This window comes from Apis florea, unplaced genomic scaffold (genome assembly GCF_048593485.1).
Source record: "Apis florea isolate Af1SG1 unplaced genomic scaffold, ASM4859348v1 contig_2272_pilon, whole genome shotgun sequence".
Lineage (NCBI taxonomy): Eukaryota > Metazoa > Arthropoda > Insecta > Hymenoptera > Apidae > Apis > Apis florea.
Window position 1 is genome coordinate 3,048,455 of NW_028256549.1, and position 27,884 is coordinate 3,076,338.

Consider the following 27,884-nt stretch of genomic DNA (forward strand, 5'->3'; position numbering starts at 1 on the left):
CCACATCGGTTGACTGACTCATCGTGGCCGTGTACGAGAGTATTGGAAAGCGCGCGGTGCTAGTCATCCCGGGTATTTGGAGATGCTGGGTGGCTCAGGTGGTTGCGTGGCGGCCCGAAATAGAGGTGGTCGCCCGCGCAAAACCGCGTCGAGTCGCGCCGCGAATAGTGCGCGCCCACCGCCTTCCCGCGGTAATTTTAGAACGTTTTGTTTTCGTGCCAGAATGCCGTGGCGACCGGCACGCTGCACGCACACGCGACCGCCTCCCCCCCGCGAGGAGAGATTACGATTCCGCGCGTCCGCTTCGCCGCTTAGCGCCGAGATCGATGCACGCCGCCCACGCCGTGCAGCCGTCCTAGAGGAAGTCGCCGAGATTCTGTGGGGGTGTGTTTCGTGTTTCTCCAAACATTTTGCCGAGCTTGTTCTCGTGAAGAGAAAGGATTTTTCTCTTCGCTTCGTTAAGGAGGGATGATTTTTTTTTTTTCTTTTTAGCAAGCTGTTTGAGAATCAGAGAGTTAATTGGTTGTTGGAAAATGGGGGAGAATCGAGAGATGGATCCCGTGTTCTGGCAGCTAACTCGAGCGCGCGCTCGTCCCGAAACGATTCCCTTGGCTCGAGTATCCGTTTCGGTTAGATAAGCTAGACTTGGCTTTCTGGGCTGGGACGAGAATTGGAAAACGCGCACAGTAGCGATCGGTCGGCGAATCGACGGTCGACGCGAGTTAAACGCGCCCGAGCGGGTTTTGATAAAGTTATATATGGCACTGACTCGTTATAATATCGTGCAACCTGTCTCACCGACTGTCTCAACCATCGATACAGAACGCGAATACGTTTCGAGAAAATGTATCTCGCGATAATGTCAGCATGCTCGTTTCACCGATCGCGATAAAATCTCGTCGAACAACGCCGCAATTTGTGAATAATTTCAACAAATTTCGAGTCGAAAAAAAATGGGGGGAAGGAAAAATGTGGAAGGGACGACAGGATAGGCTCTCCTCTCGAGTCTATCCGGTTACGAATACCGAGATTTTATCTCGAATGTCGGTGGCACAGCTCGGCGAGTGAACTCGCGATGCCCGATAAATGCTCTTCCGTTGTATCGAATCGCTTCCGTTTACGCGCGTCACAATTTCCACGCGCGCGTGCCGTGCTCGTAAAAAAGAAAAAGACGAGGCGGGAATTAAAAGCGGGAATGGTGCGAAAGAAGCGAGACGGAGAAGAGAAATGAATCGAGAAAGATGGAAAAATCAGCAGTGGGAACGAAGTTGACGCGGCGATCTTGTGCGGCAAGTGATAGCCAAATCGAGAAACACGGCTCGCTTATATACCAACCTCCTCCCCTCCCTTCCTCCCCCTGCCTCGCGCGTGTTTTAACGGCGAGGGATCGGTACAATGCAACAACGCAACCTTTTTTAGTAACCGCGTTTAGTAAACGCGGTCGTTCGACCGACAGCCGTTTTCCTCGAGCACTTTATCCATCTCGCGCGAGACAACTGTGCGAGAACGGAAGAGAGATTAAAGAAGAAGCGAAGAAGAAAAGAGCGGAGAGACGAATCGTGGAAGGAGAGTAAAAAGGAGCGCGCGTAAACGTACGTCGGAAAAGCTGGGGGAGAGGAGGAGGAGGAGGAAAGGGGGGAAAGTAAACGGAGGAAAAGGTGGAGGGGAGGAGAGAAGAAGGAGAGAAGAAGAGAGGGACGAACGGAGGCGGGAAAAGAGAAAGAGACGGCGAATGGTCGCGTGGCCGTGCGTGGCCCCAAATAGGGCATCAGGTGGTTGCGCGACGCCCGCGAGAAAAAGATCGTTTGCGCGTGCGCAGACGCGCGTGTGCCTCTCGTAACCGGGCACACGCACGCACGTACACGCGCGCGTATAGGCAGAGCGGCACGCGCGCGCTCTTACAGGTGGTGGCGCACAGGAAATTGCTCCTTCGCCCGTGGTCGAACCCGGGCCGGAACTTGGCCGGGCCGCCACCGCCGTTCACCCGGATTATTTGCCGGGGCGATCGAACGAAACCGCTTTCAAACAGATTCGACACGTGCATCGAGAGTAATCTCTCCCTCACCTGTTGCGCGCCTGTTTTCGACCCGCTTCCATCGCTCCGCTCCAATTCCGATCGTTCAACAATCGTTGGAGAGATCTATTTCTGGCCAGATACGCGTTGCTCGAGTTTGACGTATTATTGTCGCGAATATCGATAAATAAGATCGAATTAAAAATAACGCGGTCTCGTTTCATCGCGTCTATACACCGGTTACGAGACGATTACGCGACGTTGTAATTTATCTGCAAATTAATGGCAACTCGTGGCACGAAATCTAACATACTTTAACGCATTTGAATAATTTATTATGCTGTCGCGGTGAAATAACTCGACGGATAGCAAGCAAGTTGCGATAGTAACTAATGGAAAGCTTCATCCCTAAGCGGACCCTCGATTCGATCGATAAACGTTTGGCGAGAAAGGGACACACACCGGTAGTAGCCGCAAGCTCTCGAAACGACGATAAACCGACGTCTGTCACTGAGAGAGAGAGAGAGAGAGAGAGAGAGAGAGAGAGAGAGAGAGAGAGAGAGGTGTCGGTACGCCGGCGCCGTTCGCGTCAGCAACCACGAGCTTACGCAGGCAAGTAGAACGACGAAGGGTGGTGGACATAGTCCCGCATTCGTCGTTCCCGCACCGCGACACGTACATACTTGACGACAAAGAAACGACGCAAGAAACTCTTTCTCCCTTCCTCGATCACAAAAGATTCGTACAGCCGCGTTTCTTCTTCGTAACGAACGTTCGTTACAAAACGAGTTGAAATTGAGAAAATGCTGATAAAACGGGAATGAAGAAAACGGGAACGAAGGAAGCAAAATTACGACGAACAACTGTATTTAATTACGGTTCGAGAAACGCGTGTTTACAAAACTCGCTCCGTCCCCTCTCCCTCTTTCCCAACGCGGGGATTCCTCCCCTTTAAATCCCTCGAACACACTTTCGAAACGCTGTTCATCGCGAAGGGAGATGAGCGCGCGCGCCTCGTCTACGTCACGCCGGTCTACGTCACTGGAGAACCTCGGAGCGGAGGGGACAGTGTGGGACGGATGGGAGGGAGGGAGGGAAGGTGTTAGGGAGGGGAGAGCGGCGAGCGTGGATGGAGGGGAGCTAGGGGAAGGTAGGAGCGCGCGAAGGGCGGCGTGGTGGGGGCAAAGATGCTTGCGAGCAGTGGCTCGCAGTGACGACGTGCAAGCCGCGTGGTGGGGGTAGCGGCGCGTGTGTACGTACACACACACGCGGCCGGCTATATACGCGGCACGGACACAGCCGCGCGTTGATAGGGGACCGCAGAGCGGGGATTGGCTGGCAGTCGACTCGCCGCTTCCAAATATGGGACAGTCTCCGCGGTCCATTCATAAAACTACGGGGCGCGCCGTCGCTCGGCTCAGTTCGTGCGCGACCCCCACGCATCGCGCGTCCTCCGGCAATACGAGCGCGCGATCTGCTTCCTCCGACACGCACACCTAAACCGCGGAGAGGTATCTCTCTATACCGAGGCGCACGATAAACTATACACGAAGGAGATAGAAAGAGAGACGACGGAAAGAGGCGAGAGAGAGAGAGAGAGAGAGCGAGTGAGGAGGCGGTGAAGAAAGGAAGGGACGGAGGACTCACGGAACGACAAATAGGCGCGCGGTCGCGCGCGCCTGCACCTACGCGACGACACGCGCGCGCGCGCGCGCGCGCGAGATCATCGTCGCGTACACACCAGGATCCGCGAGTGAAAGAAGCACGCCAGCGTCTTTGATATAATTACGAACGCGGAGAGCTCGGAGAACCGGTATCTCGAGAACGTCTCTCGAGCGAAAAAAAGAAAGAAAGAAAAGAAAAGAAACGAAAGAAAGAAAGAAAGAAAGAAAGAAAGAAAGAAAAGAAAAACGGCGCGGAAGAGGGTGATCATCGACGCGATTTGGAAGAGGAGGCACCGGTACCTCCGCGTTTCATCCCTCGACGCCGGCTCGGATCCGCATAGCCGCGTGTCCTCGTCGGTTGGGTGGCGCGCGGGCGCGCTCGAGGGAAAAAAAAACTTTGGCCAAGTTTGATCCGTGGTGCGATCGGGAGGATCGGCCGCGATCCGGTGATATTGGATTTTTCGAGAGTCCGCGCGTATAACTGGGTGGTGGTTGGTGGTAGTGGTTTGTGGTTGGTGGTGGTTGTGCGCGCGCGGTGGTGTGTAGTATCCAGCCGCGGCGGCGACGGATCGCAGGCGTGCGCGCTCACTCGCGAGAAAGAGAGTGGGATCTCGGAGGTGGAAGAGAGAGGGAAAGAAAAGGAAGGACAGAGAGGCGAGCGATCGAGACACGGTTTTTGCCGCCCGGCGTCCGCTCCCTCGTGTGTATACCTCGCTGAGAAAGAGAGACTCGGCGCGTGCCGCGAGACGGATAAAAAAGGGGGAGCGCGTGCTACGTCCGCTTGACTACTAACCCAGTGACTCGAGCTATACAGGAGGGAAGGAAGGACAGATATACGACCGATCCGAACGGACTTGACGTTTCTCTTCAACTCTCGTGTTCGAACGGAGTTCGCATCCCACTGTGGTGTCTTCCCACCACCCGTCTCAACGCTGATCGGTGTTTTCGTTTTGCACGGAGAACGCGAACCAAGGATAATAATAATAATAATAATAATAATAAAATAACGCTGTTGTTTAGACCGATACTAAAAAAAAAAATAATAATAATAATAATAAAAATAGAAATAAGAAATAAGAAATAGAAAGATAAGAAAGGACGGCGGATCCTAAAGGCTAACCCGTGGTAGAGCTTGTATACCGGTGGGAGAGAGAAAGAGGCTTAACTGTGTCGGGGCGACCGAGGAAGGACAACATTTTAACCATAATAATAGCGTTGAACGATACAACCGCAGGCGAGGACACGCAGTGCGGTACCGAGGAGATTGTCGCCGCCAGCCAGGGAGGCGACCAACTCCAGAGGATGACGATGGACGGCATGGAAGTGGTGGGCTCGCAACCCCACGCGGCCACCAGCCCGTTCTTGCTCTCACCGCCACCCCTTGGACATCACCATCATCATCATCATCATCATCATCCCCACGCCACCTTCAACCTGCAAACGGTTCAACTGAGTTTCGACGCGTGTCTACCGTACAACTCGGCGACATCCTCGAATTCGATCGTATGCGGCGTTGGCGGCACGTCGACACCGGCCGCCACTACTTGCACCTCCTCGTCCACGAGTTGCAACAAGACGATACCGACCCTGTCGCTTGCCCCTTGCGCGCCATTGCAAGCCCAGCATCAAAACAGTGCCGACACCACGGATCATCATGGCCGGCATCATCAACACCACCATCAACGGCTCAACGATCACCAACATCACCGGCACGTCGACGCTTCCTCGCCTTCCACCGACTCGACCACCGACGGGAAACGACGTTTGCAGTCCGTCAACGAGGAGAAGGACTGCTCCAGGGAGTGCAGAGACGATCTTCAGGAGTCTAACGATAAGGATAAAACAGGTGACCTAAACACGCCGGTTACCACCAGCAGCGATTTACCGTCCTTCTTCGGCCCCTCCGCGCTCGTCGAGCCACCTCCTATTTCAGGTACCTACAATCAACAGTCCTTTAAAACAAAAAAAAAAAAAAAAAAAAAAAAAAAAATTACAAATCGCTCTTCTTCGATTCGATAAGCGACGATAACTTGTTTCCTTCTTAACTCGAATGTTATCCAATATTTTCGAATAGCGTACCTTCCTCTCGTATTGATGGAAATAATTTTTGTTTTTGCGTACACACGATCGACGAGATCGAAGCGAAAAACCGTGAATCAGAAATTAGAAAAGAAAAATTCGGGAAAAAACGGCGCGCGAGACACGTGAAAATAAACTACGCTCGCGCATCGAAGCGCGTAGTAGAATCTGGTGCTGTTCGAACTCTAACGGCCTTGCACTTGCTACGTTTCACGAACGTCCCAACTTTCGCTTTCCGCACATCTGCCAACTCCTGCTGCTGCTGCTACCCTCGTGGCTGCGCCCCGTCTACCCCTCTCGAAAATGCGGCTTTCCTGCATCCAATTTCCGTTTCGAGTCGCGGCCAAGTGCACGACGTGCCGGTGTGTGACGTATATCGGTTGGCTCTCGCGAAAACGGCTAATATCGAACCTGCCCGCCTGTCGCGGATCAATACTCGGCGACCCCGACATTCAGAAACCCTCTCCCTCCCTCCCCCCCTCCCTCCGCATCCCCCCTGCATCACCACCGCCTCCACCTCCGCCTTCACCTCCGCTGCCTCCCACCACCCCTTCGCCAGTTCATTCATGCTTCCAACAGCCCCCACCTCGTTCATCCGGACCGATACAACTACCACCCCTCGTCGTCACGCCGGTAGTCGTCTTTTCCGCGACTTTCTCGCCGACTCTCGAGCGGACCGAGCATCCCCTTTGCATCGCTCCTCTTGTATCGCGTATCGTCCCTCCCTCCCTCCCTCCCTCTCTCCACTCCTCCACCCTCCACTTATCCATCCGTGGAGGATCTACCACGGAAGGATCGAGATCGGTCGATACGTCCGTCCATTCGACGTCCGCGCGTTCCACGCGAAACAGATGGTCCAGCACCGCGGGCGGACGATCTTCGATCCTCGTTGAATCGAGTCGGGAACCGGATGACCGCGGATTTTTCTCACTACTGGGAATCTGCCGATTTCATTTTCGGTGGGAAGCTACTACGTACGCGATTGTGCGCGCACGAAGGAAGGAAGTAACGGGACGACAGGATGTAGACGGCAGATAGAGAGCAGAGGCTCTCGCCTCGTCGTCGGATAGATAACGTCATCCCCGCTATCGCGCGCTCCTTCCTGTTGATTCGCGTGCTTAGGGTCGCGGGATGCACGCGTACACCACCGTCCAACAACCGTCCAACAACGTCCCGACTCGTGCGCGCGACCTGTTGTCCTGTTGTCTTCGCGCACGCACGCATACCAACACACACACACGCACACACACCTTTCGTGACTGATCGAGAATTTAATGGATGATTTGTAGGCAGCCTGGCGGGCGAGGACCTATCCCTGGAAGAGGCGACCGCGGAGGACGATGAAACGGGTACCTCGGCGGGCAGGGATCATCGACACCATCATCACCAAGAGTCTCAGGATCAAGGGACGCCTGGCGCCCCTCCCTCCGCTAGTCCACCGCGTCACCATCAGTCCCAAGACGACGCGGATCGTTGCAACGTGTTGCAAGGCGGCGTGATCCTCTACTCGCCCCATTCCACCTCCTCGGTGTCCTCGGCACCCCCTTCGAGCGTCAACATCTGCAACGTGCCCACGTTGACCTATCACGGCGTGTTTACGACCACCTGCACCCAATCCTCGCCCCTCAACGCTCAAAATCAACAGCAACCGCCCCAACAACAGCAGCAGCAGCAGCAACAACCGACCAGCCAGGAGCTCTGGGGTCCGTTGACCTCCCCTACTTTGACCTTGACGAATCCACCGTTCCTCCACTCGGCGCTTCACTCGGCCCCGTACGGTGGCGAGACCGTCGAACTTCTGCCCGTCGAGTCGAAGCCACCCCCGCCACCAGGTTACCATGACACGCCGGCCACGACCCAGGCCGCGTGGCTGACCACGCACGAGGATCCTTACGATCCGAATCTCCTGTCCCACCATCATCCCCACCACCACCGTCAAGAGGCTACGTTGAAGCAAGAGCCTACAGGGGCGGCGAGCGGTTACGGGCCGGCCGTTCAACAGCAGCAACAACAGCAGCAGCAACCCCAGCCGAGCCAACAGCAGCAGCAGCAGCAACAACAACAACCACCACCACCCTCGGCAGGTACGACGGGCGTCCAGCTGGCCGAGTACAATCCGAGCACGTCGAAGGGGCACGAGATTCTGTCGCAAGTTTACCAGCAGAGCCCTCTGCCGCTCAGGCTGGTCCCGGTGAAGCCGCGCAAGTATCCGAATCGACCGAGCAAAACGCCGGTGCACGAGCGGCCGTACGCTTGCCCGGTGGACGGCTGCGACCGCAGGTTCTCCCGCAGCGACGAGCTCACCCGGCACATCCGTATCCACACCGGCCAGAAACCGTTCCAGTGTCGCATCTGCATGCGCTCGTTCTCGAGGAGCGACCATCTCACCACCCACGTGAGAACGCACACAGGCGAGAAGCCGTTCTGCTGTGATCAATGCGGCCGAAAGTTCGCGAGGAGCGACGAGAAGAAGCGGCACGCCAAAGTCCACTTGAAGCAGAGGTTGAAGCGCGAGGCCACCCACGCCTCCGCCAGAAATCACCCCCAGAGCCACGCTTCGCCTCCTTGCAACCAGTAATCGTCGTCGTCGTCGTCGTCGTCGTCGAGGATTCGCGGATACTTTCGCCGATACCGTCGATCTTCACTCAGCTCATTCCTTGAAAACCAGTCGGTACTCGCACCGCGACGCTGCTTTCACATCTTGCCGGGCGACGAGGAAACGACGGAGACCTTTAGGCGGAAGACACACGGGCTGCCGTCACCGACTGATCCGTCATCGATCGTCTCTGGCACTCAAGCGATCGCCGAGTAACCATCACCGTCACCACCACCTCTGACGATTGGCCTCAAATCGGTCAAATCGAGACGGCATTTTCGACGGTATATATATATATATATATATATATATTATATGTAACGACGCGTGATACCGAGATTAGTCTCGGATAGTAGTACGTAAGAAGTTCACTAATCGCGAAGGATTTTCGTAAAATCCTTGTAAATAATTGTGGATATAATTTTTAACCGGGATAACACGTATCATATACATATATATCTATATATATATGTGTGTGAAAACGACGCGTCCGTGCAACGGTGTCGTCGTTCCCTACGAAGGGTTGCTCGCGTTCCAGAGAATCTTTCTTGTGTGATCTCCTCTCTTCCGTTAGGGAACGATCGACCGGCGAACGCGAAATCGGGCGGTATTATACGTCGCCTCTACTCTCACGTTTTTTCCTTCTCCATCTTATTACGTCTCGTTTCTTTCTCTCCCGCCTCCTATTTTGCCTAAGGTAATAGCATTACACGAGAGAGAGAGAGAGAGAGAGAGAGATGGACTAGTTGCATTTAGCTTGGAGGAACGAACACGGGCGAAAATTCTAGCTTTATCGAGGTAGCGTAAGGTACTGTTAGGTTGTTTTCTCGACGAAGACGGTCGGTATCAGTCCTCGACAACGGTGATGTTTTTAGCGGTAAACGGGAAGAACGGGAGAGAAAGGGAGACAGAGGACGAAGGCGAGGAGAGGATATTCGAAGCGAGGCGACGCGTTGGAGATTGTTATTTACGGCGGTCGCGTTTTATGCCTCTGTTTGCGATCGGGAACGAGATGCAGATGCGAAAATCGACGTTAACCGAGAAAGCCGCGTAGATACACGCGCGAAATACGCCCGGTGTCACGAAATATTCTCGAACGAATCACGGTAGAATATCGATACCGCCCGCAGCTTCCGGGAATCGGGCAGGAATTCGCCGAAGGAGAAGGAGAGAGAGCGCGAGAAGCGAGAAAGAACGAAACGGCGCATGCAAACGAGCGCGTGAGAAGAAAAGAGAAGAGAAGAAAAAGAAGAAAAAAAAAAAAAGAAAAGAAAAAAATTCCCGAGCGCGCTTCTTGAGACGATCACGGGAGGGAATCGCGGGTATCATCGACGAATTTTTCCAACTGACTCTCTCATCGATCGAAACCGGTCGATGTCTCTCCATTCTTTTACCCGAGTACAATTTTTTCGATCCGATTCCAGACGCGTTTTGAACAAACGTCGACGTTGTATGTATTTTCTAACTTCTATTTTTATAAATCGTGACACGAAAAGATGAGAAAAGTGTAGTTCGATATCGCTCGCGTATAGATGAGAGAGTCGTTAATTATTATCCGCGTAACCCACCCTGACTCGTTGCAAGATGCGATCGACACCGACGGACGATCGATACACACAACACACACACACGGAGACACACATATACACACATACTACTTTGCGTCCTCGAACCTTGTGTCTTTCAATCATACAATCGAAATAATCGCTTCTTAGAGTTATTTGTTATCGTCCTCTACCTCTGAAACTCGTTCACTCGTTCCTACCATCCACCTTTCGTGCTCCGGACACGCTAAATCTCGGACTTTTACCGTGTCCTCCTTGCCACCACCCCACCTTCCCTTGCCACTCCTCCACGTATCCCTCGCCGCCGTAGAACTCACACCACCACGTAGGGCATCCCACCTCCTCCCCCTCCCCTCCCCCCGCTTCTCAGAAGTCCCAACCCTCATCGCGTATTCCCGTGAATTAACCCCCATTTAACCGCCAGTAAACCCCACGAGTAAACTATGTAATTAGTTAGCGATTATATCGTTGTTGAACCGGGAGTTTTTCCTTTGTAAATATGTATATAACGTGTTATACATATTGTACACATGTGTAAGTTACGTCTAATCGTGGTGAGACGAACGGCAGACGGAAAAACAGAAGAGAAAGAGAGAAACCCCCCTCAAATCTTTCACTTTCCTCCTTTTAATCTTGCCGCCCTACTTTCCCTCCACCTCCTCCTCCTCCTCCTCCTCCTCCTCGTCGCCCCTCCCCGCCCCCCTTCTCAATCGCGACCGTTTACCTGTATAAAATATTGAGTTTAGCCGCGATTAATATTATGTATATGTTGCTCTATTTATTAACAAAATGAAAATCTCTCTCTCCTATATATATATGTATCTATAATATATATATATATATAAAATGATATATATAATAGTTATATATATTTATATATAAAACGAGGAGATTATATATATATATATATATATTGTTAAAATTAAAGGATTATTTTTATTATGATTATTATATTATAATTATATTATAATAACAAAAAATACTATAATTAATGAAACGCGCGATAATTGCGTACAGCTTATGGATCCCAAGCGTTCTGGATTACGCGCTCTGTACCTACCTATCTACTCGACGATGGTTGCACCGGCGCGTGTGCGATATTATCCGCTATTGTTCTAGATAGATCGGAAAATATGTAGGCAGAGGAGCGTATACGCGCGCGCACGCGCGTTCTCGTGAAATAAAAAGCAGAGAGAAAGGGAAAAAAGGGAAGAGAGAGAGAGAGAGAGAGAGAGAGAGAGAGACAAAGAGAAAGAGAGATTATGCCTCGGTGTATAAGTATGCGTGTACGATGTGTGCGTGTGCAAAAAAGAGAGAGAGAGAGAGAGAGAGAGAGAGAGAGAGAGAGAGAGAAGAATTTAATAAAAGAGAAAGGAAGATAAAGAGAAAGGAGGAATAATAATAGAGAGAACAATTTTTTTACGAACGATAATTGCATCATAGTTGGATAAATTATGTGTAACTATTATACAATACGGTGCTCCGCGTGCAATTCACAGAAAAGAATCTCTCGACTACCTGTATATTTTGTGTTGTAATCATCGTTGCCGTTTAATCTGGCCGGTTCCCTACGACGATTATTAACAAAAATACAAAGTTAACATTGAACAGCAACACACTGGGTTGTCTAGTTCTTCTTCCTCTACCTCGTCCTCCTCCAACCCTGCCTCGAACAATAACTCGTAACCCCTTCGTAACCGCGATCCAAAGTTTCGCGCTTCATCGTTTTATCGCCTTTAACTCGAACGAAGAGAGAGAGAGCGAGAGCGCGTTAAAGCTGAAAGCACGTTTCGTTTTCGATGCACTCTCCTGGCTTTCGATACAGTTTATTTCGAGTGTTATCGGTGTTCGCGATCTGTGAAAGGTATATAAGCTATAAATCGTTCGAAACGCGTATTTATAATATGTTTCATGAGCATAATGGCGCGCAATAGTGTCGTTTGTCACGTTGAACGATTTCTCGGAGTGTCGTTATTTTCGCCCATTATTTTCCTTCCCTTTTACGCGTTAGCGTCAGCCACATTCATCGATCGCGCAGACATCTTTATCGATCATCGACAATTACCGAATAGGGGCATTGACGATCAAGGATGTCGATACAAGCGAACCGCATCCTACGCGACCCAACTATTGTTCCACCTCGAGGTGTGCTGCGCGCGTGTTCGAAAGGCCAGCCTACCTATAGAGATTAATAAGGACCGGTCCGTTGCACGAGATTAGTCGTTTCTCGATGCAACCGCTCGCTCTTGTACCCGTACGTTTCCCGTCCCAACCTTTCACCGTAAACACGCGGTTGGCGCCTAAACTGCGAGCCGATCAGACTTTCCGGCTACGCTTATCTCGATTTTTCCCTTGCCCCGATACGAATCGCGAACAACCGGCAATTAGCAATGGCCGCGCGTGCCAATGTTTCCTCTTTCTCCGACAAACTCCATAGTCGTCTCTCTCTCTCTCTCTCTCTCTCTCTCTCTCTCTCTCTATCGCCGCCGGGGCTCTCTTTATCGGTCGGCCATTGATCGAAACCAATTTAGGCTCGTTCGATCGCCCCTGAAATTACGTTCCTTCGAACGAGGAACGGTGTAAAGAAGGAACGGTGTTTGCACCTTTGCTCGCATATACGGTGCGCGAATTCGTGAAACGTGAAACGTATTATTCGGTACGTAGTTTTCGTGTGTTGCGCATCGCGTCGCGTGAATCTTCTCTGGAGAGAAAAAAAGTTTCCCGAAGGAGGGAGGGAAAAAAGAAGAAACGGTCTCGGCACGGGACGTATAGGACGCTAAAACGTCGGAATAAAAAATTGTTATCTCGTTCGTAGCTTGGAGCGACGTTGCCTCTTCCAAAGATGGTCATCCATATGATTCGGAGGAGAGGCGAGAAAAAACGACACGCCGGTCCGACCGTGCTACCGGTCACGACGAAACGTTTCGGTCGTTTCCGTAATCGGCTAATTAACGGAAAACGGCTCCCTCGAAACTTGGATATATAGGTCTGTGGACGGGGCCACGGAGGCAACACAGCCAGCGTCTCGACGCTCGACACGAGAGAGGGTCCACGTCATCGATTCTTCGCGCTCGGACGAACAGTTTTGGCCGGCTCGCTGCCTCTCGCGTGTGGAGAACGTGCAATGGCCACTACATAGGTGTATATGCACACCTATATAGGAGAGACAGTGCAAGAAGTGGGCAGGAGTGAGGCTGTGAGAGCACGTCTATAAATAGGACCAAGATCGAGATGAGGCCTCCTCTGCACTTCGTGATACCTTCTCTCCTTTTCCCGCCATCTTCTCCATCTTCCTCTCCTCTCTACTCTTCCTCTTCCCTATGCTTCTTTTTCTCAACTCCTCGTCCATCCTTCTTTCACCTCGTCCCGCGCCACTGTCTCCGTCCCTTTCTCCTTCTCTTCGTCCCCTGTCTCCGTTTCGCTCCTTTCTTTTACTCTCTTTCTCTCGATTCTCCGTCCTCGTCGCCATCCGCCGTTTCCCGCTTTCTCTTTCGATCCTTCCATCTCACTCGCGCTCCGGACCGAGTACATCTCTCTCTCTCTCTCTCCCTCTCTCTCCCTCTCTCTCCCTCTCTTTCTCCTTCTCCCCCATTCGTCTCATCTCTCCGTTTAGCTCCTCGGCTCCTAAACCACTTCTTCTCCTTCTCCGTTCCCTCTCCGTTACAGGCATCCCTCCCACTAACGACTGACAAGCACGACGACGCGCTCCTCGCACGACACATAAGGATCGCGTATACGCTGGCGCGCGTGCAGCCGAGCAAAAAAATGTCGTAAAATATAGTTCCTCCGTGGATATGCAAGCTACGACGGGCCGGGCCCTCGAAGAAGAAAAATGCGCGTTGGGTCGCGCGACCGGCCGCTCTTGGGACGATCGAATCGATGGGACGAGTCAGGTAACATCCACTCCTCGTTCCTCGCGGTTGATCGTAGGTGTTGCTGAAATTTGATTCCCCGCCGCGACGCTGCACCGACGCGACTTCCGATCATGCGCGCGCATTCATCCCCGTTGCATTCGTCGCCGCGGTACCTTCCGACTTCCGACATTTAACCACCGCGAGTGATCAGATACGTCATATTGTTTTTTTTTTTATCTCTCGTTCGATCTTTTTTCTCTCTCTCTAATTTCTCTTTTATTCTCAGATCAGATTCTTCGCTAGAAGAAATAGATACGAGGTATAGGGATATAAGGAAGATAGAGGAAGAGATATGAAGGAAACGTTGATTTTCCTCGCTTCAATCGGCAGAACGTCGAGAAATGATCATCGAGGAATCTTCGCCGTGTTTATCTTCTTCCTCTTTTTATTTATTTATTTATTTATTTTTTTTTTTCCTAATATTTCCAAGCCGATGTTCTATCTCGGGTCGGAGGCGAAGAGCGGCGCGTATCGACGCGGCAAAACGAGCATTCCGCTTTCATTCGCGCCGCATAACGATACACCCGGCCTGCGTGTCGCATCGATCTTATAAACCAGCATCAAACGGAGAGCAGCCGAATGAGCGGAGCCGGCCAGCCAGCCTCAGCCACACCCCGACGCGATTAAACCTGTTGCTGCTTCGCTCGTGCTTCGGCTCGCCTCCATAGACGCTCCATACACGTAGGTGTTCGACTGCGAGTATATGCGGAGATCGCTCTTAAACTCCTCGGACGAATGCTCGAGGACGCGTAGTTACCAGTTTCTAATCAATAGATTCCGGACGATTGACGATCGTCGATGCTGGAACGCGAGATATTTTCTTGCCTTCGCCGCTCCACCTTTCCCTTAGTTATGTATCTTTTAGCAATTTGTACAATTTCCTTATTTTTCTCTTTTCTTCCCTCGGATAATAACAGCTCAACGAGTACTCGTATCGTTGTCGCAGTGATCTATAGTTTTTGCGGATATTATGAATCGTATTTGATACATAGAATCGAAGTTTTTAAACTTTTTACAACCGTGTAATAAGTGTGATAATTATTTCTGATAAATGCGAGTGTAACGTATATGTCGTTTCAAAGAAGTAAGAATAAGAATTCGATTCGGAAAAGAGATTAATTAAGAGATAGAAAATCGAAATTTTATGTATGATATAATATGTAATATATAGGATATTAGGAAGATACGAGAAAGGGCGGGAAAAAATTTCGTTATTGCCATCCGTTCCATTCTTCGCCACCAGATCAGCAGTTTCGCTTACCTTTGACTTATGACTCTCGCCACTCTAACGTTGTCCAACCGAGATCGATGCGAGAGCAGCGTATATAACGAGGACTCGAATTTCGCGTCTCCAGTAACGGTGTGACGCAATTCGGTAAGCCGGCCACGAGGGGTGAAGCCAGGGGTGATGCTAGGTGGGCCGTGACAGAAATTAGGGGCTAGGTTTCACGTAACAAAACCGATCTTATCGGTAACGTTTAATTATCAGTGTTTATTATTCGACGAATCGATCGCGCGATAAAACACGACACACCAAACTCTTGAGCCAACAATTTCCAACCTTGCATTCCTCCCCGTTAATAAAAATTCCCTCCTCCAACTATTCTATTCCACTTTTATCGATTGCGTACGTTTCTCATTCGTCTGACATATACATATACATATATAGGTACAAGTACACAAACATGCATGCATAGATGGGCGAGTAAGAGTGAGAGTAAGAGTAAATGGTGGAAAAGACGAGCGAGAATAAAGCGAGGAAAGAATCCTTGGATCGGGTCGCGGCGCGTACGGAGCAGCATCCGGAGAAGTCCTCGCTGGGGGTTAGGGTCACGTCAACGTAAAACCAAGGTAGAGATGGTGGCGGTGGAGGCAGCGTATGCGACGTGGTGGGGAAGGGCAAAAAGGTGGCGAGAGAGAGCGAGGGGGATTCATTGAGGAACGGCACGTGCGGGGAGGACAGAGCGCTGGCGTGGAGAGAGAGGTGGATGGAAGGAACGGCGACGGCAGGGGGTAGAGGCCGGGGCCAGAGGGGCAACACGGGGTTGCCTGGCGACCGTCAGCCGACGGGTTGCCCCTGGCGACTGATTGCGTCACTGCAGCGCCGTATGACGTCACGCGACGCCACTGCCCTTGACCGCTCGAGTCCGGGAAGAGCGTCCTGCCGACCCTCTCCTTCCCCCCCCAACAGGAAGGGTGGCTCTGACGCCGACGTAATCCCGGAGGGGCGAGTCAAGGGGTATCGTATGCACGTTGCGAGGTATACTCGCGTTTTCCACCACCACCACCACCACCACCACGTAGGGGGTTGCAAAGGGGATACAAAAATAGTCCGCTCGTACGTTCGTAGATATTTTAGGAATTACGTTGATCGCCGCTCGTTATTTTTACCGCGCCGATCACTTTATGCGCCGTTGCAACGATTTGATATTCTTTTTTTCCTCTTCTTCTTCTTTTTCTTCTTCTTCTTCTTCCTCTTCTTCTTTTTCCACGATCCCGTCCGCGAAGCGGACGGATGATAATGAGATTAGAACGGGCATCGATCGGTGGAAGAAGGATGATTACGCTTTCGTCGCCTCGTTTCTTTCCCTCTTTTGTAGGCTCGTAAGTGCATTAACGTCAACGGGATTCCTCCGTGCCCGTGGATCGATTTTTGGAACTGACTCGATGAGACAACACCTGCTCCTCTTTGCATCATCGACGATGATGAGTTACGGAATGGAAATAAGATCGACAATTTATCGAGATTAATTTTCGTTTATTTGTGCAGGACAAGGAACCGAAGGCATTTGAACCGCGTATTGGGGAATAATCGAGACTGCCAGTCATCGACTCGATCTTCCCGGATGTTACGATTTCAACGATCTAATAAATAGTCGAGAAAAGTGCATAGCGCCGGATACATACAAATGTGAACGCTTTACGTTTCGTTCAAATATTTTATAACTCCGCAATGCTCCTATTGGAACGGAATTGCGATTCGTAGGCGGGAAACGTACGCGCGTAACTTGCTGCTCCAAGCCCACTGCACAATGAAAAAGCAAAAAATGAGGCGATTACCACTCAACTTTCTACCATTTACGTCATAAGTGCATCTTGGGAAAAAATCGAAATCGATTTCAAGATACAGATTTAGATTATCTACGATATCTGTAATTTCGAGAACATGGAGGAATATAAATTTTCAAAATATTTAAGGATAAAATGTGTTATGTTCATTTATTAAATTTTAATCGCCTTATGCATTTTGTACTTGTTTTATTACATTTTATGATAATATGTATCTTATATACAATTTTTAATAAAATAATTACATGAAATATACGATTGGAAAATGATTTTTTTTATACCCAATACATTTTTGCAGTTCGAGTTTTTACAATTTCAATTTCCATGCGCGCGTACGTATGTAAGTAAGTATATGTGTATACCGAACCCTATTCAGCTGACGTCTATTCATTCACTCTGTTCATCCATTCATGAAATGCAATGAAGTATTGCGCATGCGCAAATTTTCGTTTCCTTCTGCTTTTGAAACTTACATCTTATCGACTGTTGAAATAATTGCTTCGATCCTCTGAAAATTGCATTACGTTTACAATTTTATTCCAAAATTTCGAAAAAATATGTTTGTCTTCAAAAAATTATTTTTAATATTCTACTAAAAAGTTGCCAATAGATAGAAAAATCAAAGATAAGATACAAAATAGACTCCTTTCTTATGACAGTTTAGGTTTCACGTTCTGAATTACCGATCGTACAAATAGTGGTTTTGATGTGCCCTCTATAATTTAGAGCGCCGAATTTAAGAATTACATTCAATATCTAAATATATATTAATATTATATTAGGATGTATTTTAAATGTTTCGATAATAATAGATGCGTGTATAGAATTATTCATTACAAATCAAACTCATGTTTTATATAGAGAGCATAAAAAACATTCTGAAATTTTATTCGTGAATATATTTCAACATAAAAATCTACTATTACCCGAGCAGCAGAAAAAATCTTAATATTATGTATATCATTTGTATTTTTATACATTCAACATGAATGTATAGTTTGACCAATATATATATTTTATATTTTTATATATATATATTTTATGTACATTTTTATGTTTCTATATGTTGTATTCACTTAATATACTTTAAATTCTTATATATACATATATATATATATATTTTATATATATCTTTATCTTGTACATTTTATATGCCATATACCATTTTGGCCAATAATTGATCTGACTACTTTTCCGATTAATGATTGACTTATACTACTTACTCTGTCACACCAATAAGTTCAGCTATGTTGTTTACCAAGAAGATTAAGAAAATAATAAAAAATGATATTTTTGATAACATAATATGATAACACAAAGAGACAAGCATGCAAGATTTAAATTTAAAAAAAAAGTACAAAAATTTCAAAAAAACTCAGTATCACGTATAAGTACTATATATAAAAATACTTCTTATATTATATTCTTTTAATATAATCATAAATTCAATCAAATATTCTACTCAATCCAGAAAAGAGATAAGTATGTAAAATATAGATATTTCTAGAAATAAAGAAATTATTGAAAAAAATGATTCAAATTTTAAAAATAATAATAGCTGCAACAGTAAGTATATAATTGGTAAGTATTCCGCAGGTAAGTATAAAAAACGAATATTTTAGGAATTAAAAAAATTATTTAAAAAACGATACAAAACTTTAAAAAAAATAACAACTGCAATAAGTAAGTAATTAACTATAAGTGATAAATATTTTAAAATTTTATAAAAATTCTTTTTTTGACAAACACTTTTTTTTCTCTTTTGACAAAATTTCGCCCAAAATTGTTGAATTTAAAATTTTTGAAGAAAAATTTATCACATCTTCCTTATAATATAATATTCTAATACAAAATCAAAAAATTAGCCAAAATTTCATTCCTATACTTTTATTTCAGGAATTTGACATCATTTCCAACAATTTGACGTCATTTCCAAGAAATGACAAAATTCTTGGAAAAATTTCTCGAACAACCTCTTATCAATTTATGTTCTCCTAATACAAAGTGGAAATTTTAACTAAAATTTTGTTCGTCTAAGAATTTCAAAAATTCCAGGAATTTGACGTCATTTCCAAGAAATGGCGAAATTTTAAAAAAAAATTTCGACCTCCTATCAACTTATATTCTCCTAATCCAAAATCGAATTTTCGGCCAAAAATTTCGTTCGTTCAGAAATTTCGAAAATTCCAGAAATTTGACATCATTTCTAAGAACTATTCAAATTCTTGGAAAAATTTCTCGAACGACTTATATATATTATATTATATATTATATATATTATTATAAGGATCAATTTTTATATTTTATGTTTTCCTGATACAAAATAGAAAAATTAGCAAAAAATTGTTGTACTTAAAATTTCTGATAAAATTTCGCGTGTCTTCTCGCTTATTATATTTTCCTAATATAATGTTGAAATTTTAAGCAATAAAAATTTTTCCAAATTTATTTTTTTATTTATCTTTTATTTATTTTCTTATATGCTTACATTTTTAATATCTAAAATTGAAAAATCCAGGAATTATAAAAATATATAAAATAAATATACATTACATTTAAATATAATTATTTTATTAAATATACAGGATATATTTTTAAGAAAAAAATATATCTATAAAATTTTATATAAAATTTATATAAAATATAAAAGTAACTATAAGTTCTATATATTTGCAATATAAAAAAATTGAATAAAATAAATTTTCTTAAGATTTTTAATCAATATGTTAGGGAAGAAGATGATACAGTTATTTAAATTTTAAAATTATTTCTTGATCACATAATTTTTCACAGTGCAAATATAGATAAAGTAAATAATACAAAAAATATAAAAATAGAATAAAACTATTGAAATAAATATTATCTTCAGATTGCCACAAATGAAATATATTAAAAAAGGACAAAAAATAAGAATTAGAATAAGAATTGATCTTTAATGCCATCTCTTAAGTGCAAAGAACTCTTCAAAGAATTATTTTTCTCCAAGAGTACTTATAGATGACGTTGATGATCAATTCTTATTTATTAACATGTTTTTGAAAAAATTTACGTAGCATTTTTCTGTAAGATGGCATTAATAATCAATTCTTACTTTATCTTTATCTATTAATTGTTCTTCTTGTTTTATACATTGATGTATAACTCGTCATCTTTTTCACATTGTGACAATTAGGAAATTTTGATATTTCCCAAAAAATGATTTCAATTACCAATTACGAATTTATTTTATTTACAGTAATAATGCGCAATAAGTTTGAATATTTTTTAAAGGTGCACAACTAATTAAACATTAGAAAAGATAAAAACATTTTTATGCATGATATATTGCATTTCTATTCTATTGTAGTTTAATTTATATTTTTTTTTATTCGTTATAAAAAATGATATTAAAAATTACCAAGAGTAATTATATGCATAACTAATTATAAGGATAACAAAATAAAATAATTATAATCCTTAACAAAAAAGAATATAAATTTAAAAAAAAATAAAAAAATTTATTTTTTATATAAATTTTTAAGTATTCAATATTTATAAAAATATTTTATATTTTAACCAATGGAATTTAGTAACGTGTTTTTTATTACATCAGTTGTGTACACACATATATATATTGGATTAGATGATTGCGTATTATCACATTCACGAATGAAAACAGCTTGTTGGTTATGTTAGATAGGTTAAGTTTTTTAAAATGTTTGTTATGTTATTAATAACAATGTGAATGCATCATGCAAATACAAGAAATAAGATTTCTTGGTTCTTGCTTCATTCTTATATTCCTCAATATTGGAATATCTGGTGGCATTGGTGGAGGTTAGTAATTTAGTATATAGTTATAAATAAACTTATTATTAAATAATTATTTATGACTAAATATTTATTAGGACATTCTTTTACATATAAATCGATAGGTTCTTATATCGATACAAGTATTGGTTCAGATGTATTTTTTGAAATTATATATCCCCCGGAATTGGAGTATACATATAAGTTAAGGCCCGCGAAAGATTTTGGAGCACCATTCGTACGTATATGATAATAGTATAATTATTATAAATAAAAATTTAATTTTAATTTGATTTATTGTTTATATTTTTAGAATGCAAGTTTTCTAGAAGAAAAAATTCCTTTAGTTCCAACTGATCCTCCTCATGGCTGTCAAATAGTAAGAAATGCAAAAGAATTAAAAGGTAGAATTGCGTTAGTTGAGAGAGGAGATTGTAGTTTCTTTGCTAAAAGCATAATGGCAGAAGAAGCTGGAGCAAAGGCTGTAATCATAGCAGATTATCATTCATCTTCTATGGAAGAATCAATAACTAATTCTTTATGGGCTGATTATTATTACATAGAGATGATACGCGATGATACTATTCCGTCATCAAAGACAGTAAACATTCCCGCTGGATTTTTGCTCGGTAAGAACGGCAAAATGATCCGACAGACTTTAAAACGTTTGAATCAACCATTTGCCTTAATCAATATCCCAGTGAATTTAACTTATACTTCTTTAGATAAATTACATCAACCTCCTTGGTTGTTTTGGTGATTATTCATAAAATTTTTTATTGATTTTTATAACACAAAGCAAATAATTTAAAAAAATAAAAGATTTTAAAATTATTATTAAAGAAAATGGGATTAGTTATGATCAAAATAATCATACAAAATTTATTGTGTATTGTAATTGTAAATGATAAGAAATGTAATTTATGGAATTTATTCTTGAATTAGCAATTATTTTGTGAGAGGTCGCGTTTCTCTTTCTAACCATTCAAGAGCTTGAATATTTTCTGGTCCTTGCAATAGAGGTTTTATAGTATTCAAACATTTTGCATGATAATTATTCAAATATTGAATCTGAAAAGAAATTAAATAATCAATTATTTTAAAGCAATTAATAAGAAGAATAAATCGAATCTATACCTCAACATCCGTTAATAAGGAAACATCAAGTAGTTTAGTTTGAATAGGCACTAATGTAACTGTTTCAAAAGTAAGAAAGCCACGATTCTTATGATTATAATGTGTGTTTGCCTTTACTATCAATTCTATATTTTCCAATCTAATGCCAAATTTTTCATCTTCATAATATCCTGGTTCTAATGATTTTATTAGTATATTAATATATATATATAAACTTAATATATAATGAAAAAAATTTTTTTTACATTATACCATTTGAAAGAAACATGCCAGGTTGTAAACCTGGATCATCAGGATATGGTCTCCAAGAAATACTGATTGGTCCTTCATGAACATTTAGATATGAACCTATTCCATGTCCTGTACCATGAAGATAATTGAGACTGTAATTGTATATTTAAATATAAATAAATAGTATTTTCCATTTTATAAGCAAAATAAATACATTTACCCAACATTCCATAAATTTTCCCGAGCAAGCGTATCAAGATAATTTCCTTGTATCATTAAAGGAAAAATTGTCGACGAAAGACGACATTGTCCCTTAAATACTCTCGTGAAACATTCGCGCTCAAAATTTGTTGGATTACCAAAGTGTAATGTTCTTGTAACATCTGTGGTACCATCTTTATATTGTGCTCCAGAATCACAAAGATAAATTTCTTTATCTGTAATTGGTACATCTGTTTTCAATGTTGGTAGATAATGAATTATTGCTGCATGTGGTCCAACAGAAGATATTGTAGGAAAGCTGAGTCCAATAAAGTATTCTTGTTCCCTTTTGAATAATAAATATTATAATTAACATTTCTATTAATATCTAAATTTTATATTACATACAAATTTTCTTACTGTCTAAATTTTTCAAGTTGAGTTGCTCCAGATATTTCTGTGACAGTATTCTTTTTATTTTTAATTTGATCTTCTAACCAAGCGAAATATTTTACAAGTGCAACTGAATCTCGTATATGTGCCGCTTTCATTCCCGCTATTTCAGTATTATTTTTTACTGCCTTCATGACGCTTATTGGAGTAATTTTTATATGTTTCTTTGCTTCTCCACAATCAGCATGTAAAGCATAACTAGAACTATTACTTAGCCATATTTTATCATCATTTATGCACGAATTCGCAATTTTCTTTAAACAATTATGTATATCTTCATATGGATGATAAATTAAATTTACTTCTTCAATAATCAATTGTTGCTGAGCTTCTTTAGTAAGCTTACTTTTATCAATGAATAAGTGTAAATCATCTAATGTAAGAATGATATATGCAAAGAAGATAGGATTATAAGGTATATCAGACCCTCTTAAATTTAAAATGTATGCTACTTCATCTAGAGCTGTGATTACAAGTGCTTTTACTTTATTTTTGTTCATTACTTCCCTACATAATTTCACTTTTTTCCCTGCTATACACCCAGAAAATTGTAATGATTGAGGTACAATAATATTAGCTGTAGGAGCAGGTTGTTCATCACCCCAAACTTTATCAATAAGATTCTCCTCAAGAGGCATCAAACAATGACCAGCAGCACTTAAACTAGTATGTAAAACTACCCATTCTGTGTAACTTATTAAATTAGAATCTGCACCAACAGTAGATTTAGGAGGTAAATTACAAGTCAACCAAGCAGCTCTAGTTGGAGTGTCCAATAAACCTTCTTTCATTAAAGTCCATTCCTCTGACGGATCAAATTCAGCTAAAGCTTGCATATAGTATCTTCCATCAGTCCAAAGTAGAGCTTTGTTTTGTGTAATAATTGCAGTACCAAAAGAACCAGTGAAACCACTTATGAAACAAATTCTTTTATCATGCTCTCTTAAATATTCTGATTGATGAGCATCATCTGAACTTACAATTAAAGCTTGAATACCTTTCTCTTTAAGTCCACCTATTTGAACAGCTTTCATTAATTCTCGTAGTTTAGCTAATTTAATTACACCACTTCTTTGGGCCATATTGATGTTTGTTTTTTATTAATATATAATATACTAAAACAAAAAAAATATTATTTAATTTTATATAAATTAAAAAAATTCGTGTAACATTTAAATCAATATGATAATAATTAAAAATAAAATTTAAAATCAATATATTTACCAATATATGTGTTTGTGACACGAATGTCACTCGATTTGTACCATTTGATATTATAATACTGTTATCTTATCGAAATAAAATAATCTTATCAAATGTTTTATGAATATAACGAAAAATTATTAGCAGTATATCAAATATAAATTGATGTATAAAATTTGAAAATGTATGATGTTTTACGTACTAACCATTATTTTACACAAGGTTAGAAAGAACATGCTATTTGAATTGTATAATTTATAACGTAATTCTTTGACAGTTATCTTGAAAGCCGTTGCTATTCTTACGATTTATAATAAAGCGGTATATCAGAATTTTTTGAACTTTTATTGTTATTATTATCATAACAATAACTTCATTGATATTTACGTTTTACAAAATAAATTTTTCGTAATTATTAATATGCTACTTAAAAATTGACAAATTTTTTTTATTTTTATAACTAACAATATTTATTTAAATATATATTATATATTAAAATGTTAAATACGAAAATGTAAAAATAATATATATATATATATTATTATTATATTAATTAATAAAGAGTTGTAAAAAAGAATTATCATTTTAAGGAAAGATATATAACATTACAATGTAAGTATATATTTATATATATACTTAAGTCATTGTTTTTTATTTATTATCAAAATTTTAATCTTTTTTAGCATGTTGAGTTTAACAAGATATTGTACTTCAACAATAATAAGAAGCAACATAATAAAGTTTCTTCCAATTAAAAAAAATTTATATACATATACATCAAAATCAGTAATTACAAATACAACTCTTACATTAATGAAAAGGAATTCCATTTTGCATAAAGTATTGTATATTAGTAATAAATATATATGGCTATATATTTAATATACAAAGTAATAATATAATTTTAAATAATTTTATGTAATAATTTAATTTCAGGATTTATTTAAAGGATGTAATATCATTGCAAAAGGATTTGCATCAAAATCAAGTCAGAAATCAGATAAAGTTTTGGGCAAATGGTTATTAAGTTGTAGTGGCATGATTTTTGTAGCTGTTATTTTAGGTACAGTTTTTTATTGGTTTTTTTATTATTGCGCTTGTACTGTCATAAAAGCAGTTGTAGATAAAACTTATGGAAAATAAATTTATCATAATAATTAAAGAATATTTTAAACCAATATTCATTATTATAATTAATACATATGCTTATAAAATGTTAATATATATATATATATATATAATAAACTTCTATTATAAAATATAACATAAATAAAGAAATTGAAAAAGAACTATTATTTGTATCTTACCTATGAATTTAGGAGGTGTAACAAGACTTACAGAATCTGGTTTATCCATGGTTACTTGGAAATTACTTGGAGAAAAAATGCCAATTACTGAAAATCAATGGCATGCAGAATTTGAACGTTATAAACAATTTCCTGAATATAAAATGTAAGAGTATAAAATAATAGTATTATTTATCAAATTTATTTTTCATATTAATTTTTTTTTATAGCAATAATCAAAATATGACATTGGAAGAATTTAAACGTATTTGGTGGATGGAATATTTGCACAGAATGTGGGGACGTTTGATAGGTGCTGTTTTCATAGTTCCAGCTACTTATTTTTGGGTAAAAGGTATGCTAAAACCAAGCATGAAAATCAGAATAGCCATTTTGGGTTCATTAATTGGCTTACAAGGACTCATGGGTTGGTACATGGTTAAATCGGGTTTAGAAGATCGTTTCGTGGAACCTTCAGACGTACCTCGCGTCTCACAGTATCGTTTGGCTGCGCATTTGGGAATAGCATTTCTATTATATACAGGATTTTTGTATAATGCTTTAAATTACTTGGTTCCTGCTCAAAAATTAATTCTTAATAATTCAAATGTTAATATTAGTGATCTGAAATCAAAACTGAAGAAATTTAGAATATTGGTTCATTCAACGAAAGGACTAGTCTTCTTTACTGCTTTGTCCGGAGCTTTCGTTGCAGGAATGGATGCAGGTCTTATTTATAATACATTTCCAAAAATGGCAAATAAATGGATACCAGATGATATATTTGCGATATCACCTATATGGAAAAATTTTACTGAAAATCCAACTACAATACAATTCGATCATCGAATTCTGGTATGTTTTAAGAAAAAACAAATTGAATCAAATTATGATATTACAAATTAAAATATAATATTATAAACTAAACTTATTTTTTATAGGGTATTACAACTTTATCATTAATAACTTATATTGCAATTGCATCTCGTAAATATAAACTTCCGGGTAATGCAAAAAAAGCTGCAATAGCGGTTCTGTGTGCTGGCTATTTACAAGTACTATTAGGTATTTTAACATTGTTGCATCATGTACCTTTACCAATAGCTGCATCTCATCAATCTGGCAGTCTTATTGTTTTGAGTACAATGATATGGTTATGTCATGAATTAAAATATTTAAAATATGTATTAAAATAAATATATAAAATATCCTGTATATTTTATTTTATTTTTTTGTTACTTAAAAATTCATAAAAAAAGTGCTACAATAGTTTCACAATATTATGTTTTATTTGACAATGCATAAATTATAATAATTAATATTCATGGAAAATCATTTACATTCATTTTAAGGCAATATATCTATTATACAAATATTATATCAAATTTTAACTAATTTTATATCATTGAAAATAAATATTTTCAATTTCATATTTGATATTTAAAAAGAACAAATAAACATTTAATTTAAAATAATATTAAACAAATATTAACATTTTTTAGATTATATTTTGCGAACGTGACTGGATTTTTAAAGTATAAATAAAAAATTTATTACTAACATCATTTATTTATTTTTATGCTTTGCATATGATTTAATAATGTTAGTACTAGCATCTAATTTTAAAAACCAGTTTTAATAAGTAATATTATTTATTCAATTAGTTTAAAAAATGTGTAAACCCTGCTTAATGAATAATTGCTATTTAATTATAATATTTTTTATTAACATTTTAAAATTTTTTTTCATATTTTATAATTTCTGATTAGCAATACAATGAATTCAATTTTATTTTTATTGGCAGTTGTTCTACCTTATCTCCAATCAGTCGTCCTTTAATCTTTGTTTTTCGTTTAAAACGCCTTATATTGGTCCAACATAGCATTATTAATATTAAGCAGTAGCAATATTTAAGAGGCGTTCTAAATTGCACTTTCATTATTGTAACACTTTTTATTTACACTCGTCATATTTTTATTTCATTATATGACAATTGCGCCGCATCACATTTTTGTTCAACATTACACGGACATGAGTATTAAAAAAAGGAAAATGTATATTATCATTCATACAAATACAAATTATATCACTTAAAAAAACGCAACATTTATATTAAAATCTTTATATGAAATATGCGTGAAAAATATAGTTTAATTAATACTATACACAAAATAATCTTGTATTATTTGAATATCAATCAAAATGAACTTAAAATGCAGTCTCTTGCTATATATTGTAAATAACACAAATTCTATATTGCAAAACTAATATCAGTCTGATAGAATTTATTGTTCCATTGAGAATCTTATGTCTTAATTCCTGGTAACAAATGTCTCTCTATAAATGCAGTATTATTTTCATATTTAATACGAACTCAAGTCTATTTATACATAACCAATAAAACAAATGGAAAATATTTCATTTTTTAATTATTTCAATTAGGCATAGAACTTTGTGCTTTTAATTAGCTATGAACTAACTGATCAATATTTTAATTGATACGATCGTCAATTATCGATTATGTGTGTTTAGACTAAAGCTCATCTAAAATAATATTTTAGATGTGTAATGTTACTGTTTTACTAAAGAAATGTCGATTTAAACAACATTATTCAGTATTTATATATTCTTAATGCATTATTACAGATTATTGAACAAAGAGATTTTGTTTTTGCTAATCCTT

General features: G+C 40.7%; 4 protein-coding genes across 12 annotated transcripts in view; 3 read left to right on the forward strand and 1 right to left on the reverse strand.

Moving 5' to 3' along the window:
- LOC100867367 (uncharacterized) overlaps positions 1-17,156 on the forward strand; it is a 32,983-nt gene extending 15,827 nt beyond the window's left edge. Inside the window, exons 1-3 of one of the 4 annotated variants that reach the window (XR_015290558.1) lie at positions 4,474-5,611; positions 7,047-8,637; positions 16,603-17,156. Coding sequence is in view for 3 of the 4 variants with exons in the window: in XM_086902458.1 (XP_086758584.1) it covers positions 4,981-5,611; positions 7,047-8,335 (1,920 nt within the window). In the remaining variant the exon portion in view is untranslated. Of the gene's footprint in view, positions 1-4,061; positions 5,612-7,046; positions 9,596-16,602 lie in introns of those variants that run through there. The other 3 variants (XM_086902459.1, XM_086902458.1, XM_012489705.3) reach the window with 3 other exon arrangements.
- A 2,872-nt stretch (positions 17,157-20,028) lies between these two features.
- Positions 20,029-21,537, forward strand: LOC100868017 (PRADC1-like protein). Of its 2 annotated transcripts, none has more exons than XM_012489709.3 (3): positions 20,029-20,717; positions 20,816-20,928; positions 21,004-21,537. In XM_012489709.3, the coding sequence occupies exons 1-3, from the start codon at positions 20,633-20,635 to the stop codon at positions 21,448-21,450; spliced, it is 645 nt and encodes a 214-aa protein (XP_012345163.1). In that variant the 5' UTR covers positions 20,029-20,632; the 3' UTR covers positions 21,451-21,537. The 2 variants fall into 2 exon arrangements, with proteins under 2 accessions (XP_012345163.1, XP_003696102.1); XM_003696054.3 differs by having other exon boundaries at positions 20,039-20,717; positions 20,789-20,928.
- Positions 21,538-21,546: 9 nt separating this feature from the next.
- Positions 21,547-24,344, reverse strand: LOC100867779 (xaa-Pro aminopeptidase ApepP). 3 transcript variants are annotated; one of them, XM_086902462.1, is made up of 7 exons: positions 24,122-24,344; positions 23,710-23,827; positions 22,680-23,624; positions 22,279-22,605; positions 22,080-22,210; positions 21,828-22,003; positions 21,547-21,761 (listed from the first exon to the last, which is right to left on the reverse strand). In XM_086902462.1, exons 3-7 carry the CDS (start codon positions 23,546-23,548, stop codon positions 21,639-21,641), a joined length of 1,626 nt encoding a protein of 541 aa, XP_086758588.1. In that variant the 5' UTR covers positions 23,549-23,624; positions 23,710-23,827; positions 24,122-24,344; the 3' UTR covers positions 21,547-21,638. The 3 variants fall into 3 exon arrangements, with proteins under 3 accessions (XP_086758588.1, XP_086758587.1, XP_086758586.1); XM_086902461.1 differs by having other exon boundaries at positions 23,937-24,194; XM_086902460.1 differs by lacking the exon at positions 24,122-24,344 and having other exon boundaries at positions 22,680-23,794.
- On the forward strand, positions 23,755-26,416 carry LOC100867901 (heme A synthase COX15). Of its 3 annotated transcripts, XM_031918129.2 has the most exons (6): positions 23,927-24,527; positions 24,599-24,755; positions 24,852-24,978; positions 25,235-25,367; positions 25,432-26,056; positions 26,143-26,416. In XM_031918129.2, the coding sequence occupies exons 2-6, from the start codon at positions 24,600-24,602 to the stop codon at positions 26,395-26,397; spliced, it is 1,296 nt and encodes a 431-aa protein (XP_031773989.2). In that variant the 5' UTR covers positions 23,927-24,527; position 24,599; the 3' UTR covers positions 26,398-26,416. The 3 variants fall into 3 exon arrangements, with proteins under 3 accessions (XP_086758589.1, XP_031773989.2, XP_086758590.1); XM_086902463.1 differs by lacking the exon at positions 24,599-24,755 and having other exon boundaries at positions 23,755-24,137; XM_086902464.1 differs by lacking the exon at positions 24,599-24,755 and having other exon boundaries at positions 24,131-24,236.
- The last annotated feature ends 1,468 nt before the right edge of the window (positions 26,417-27,884 follow it).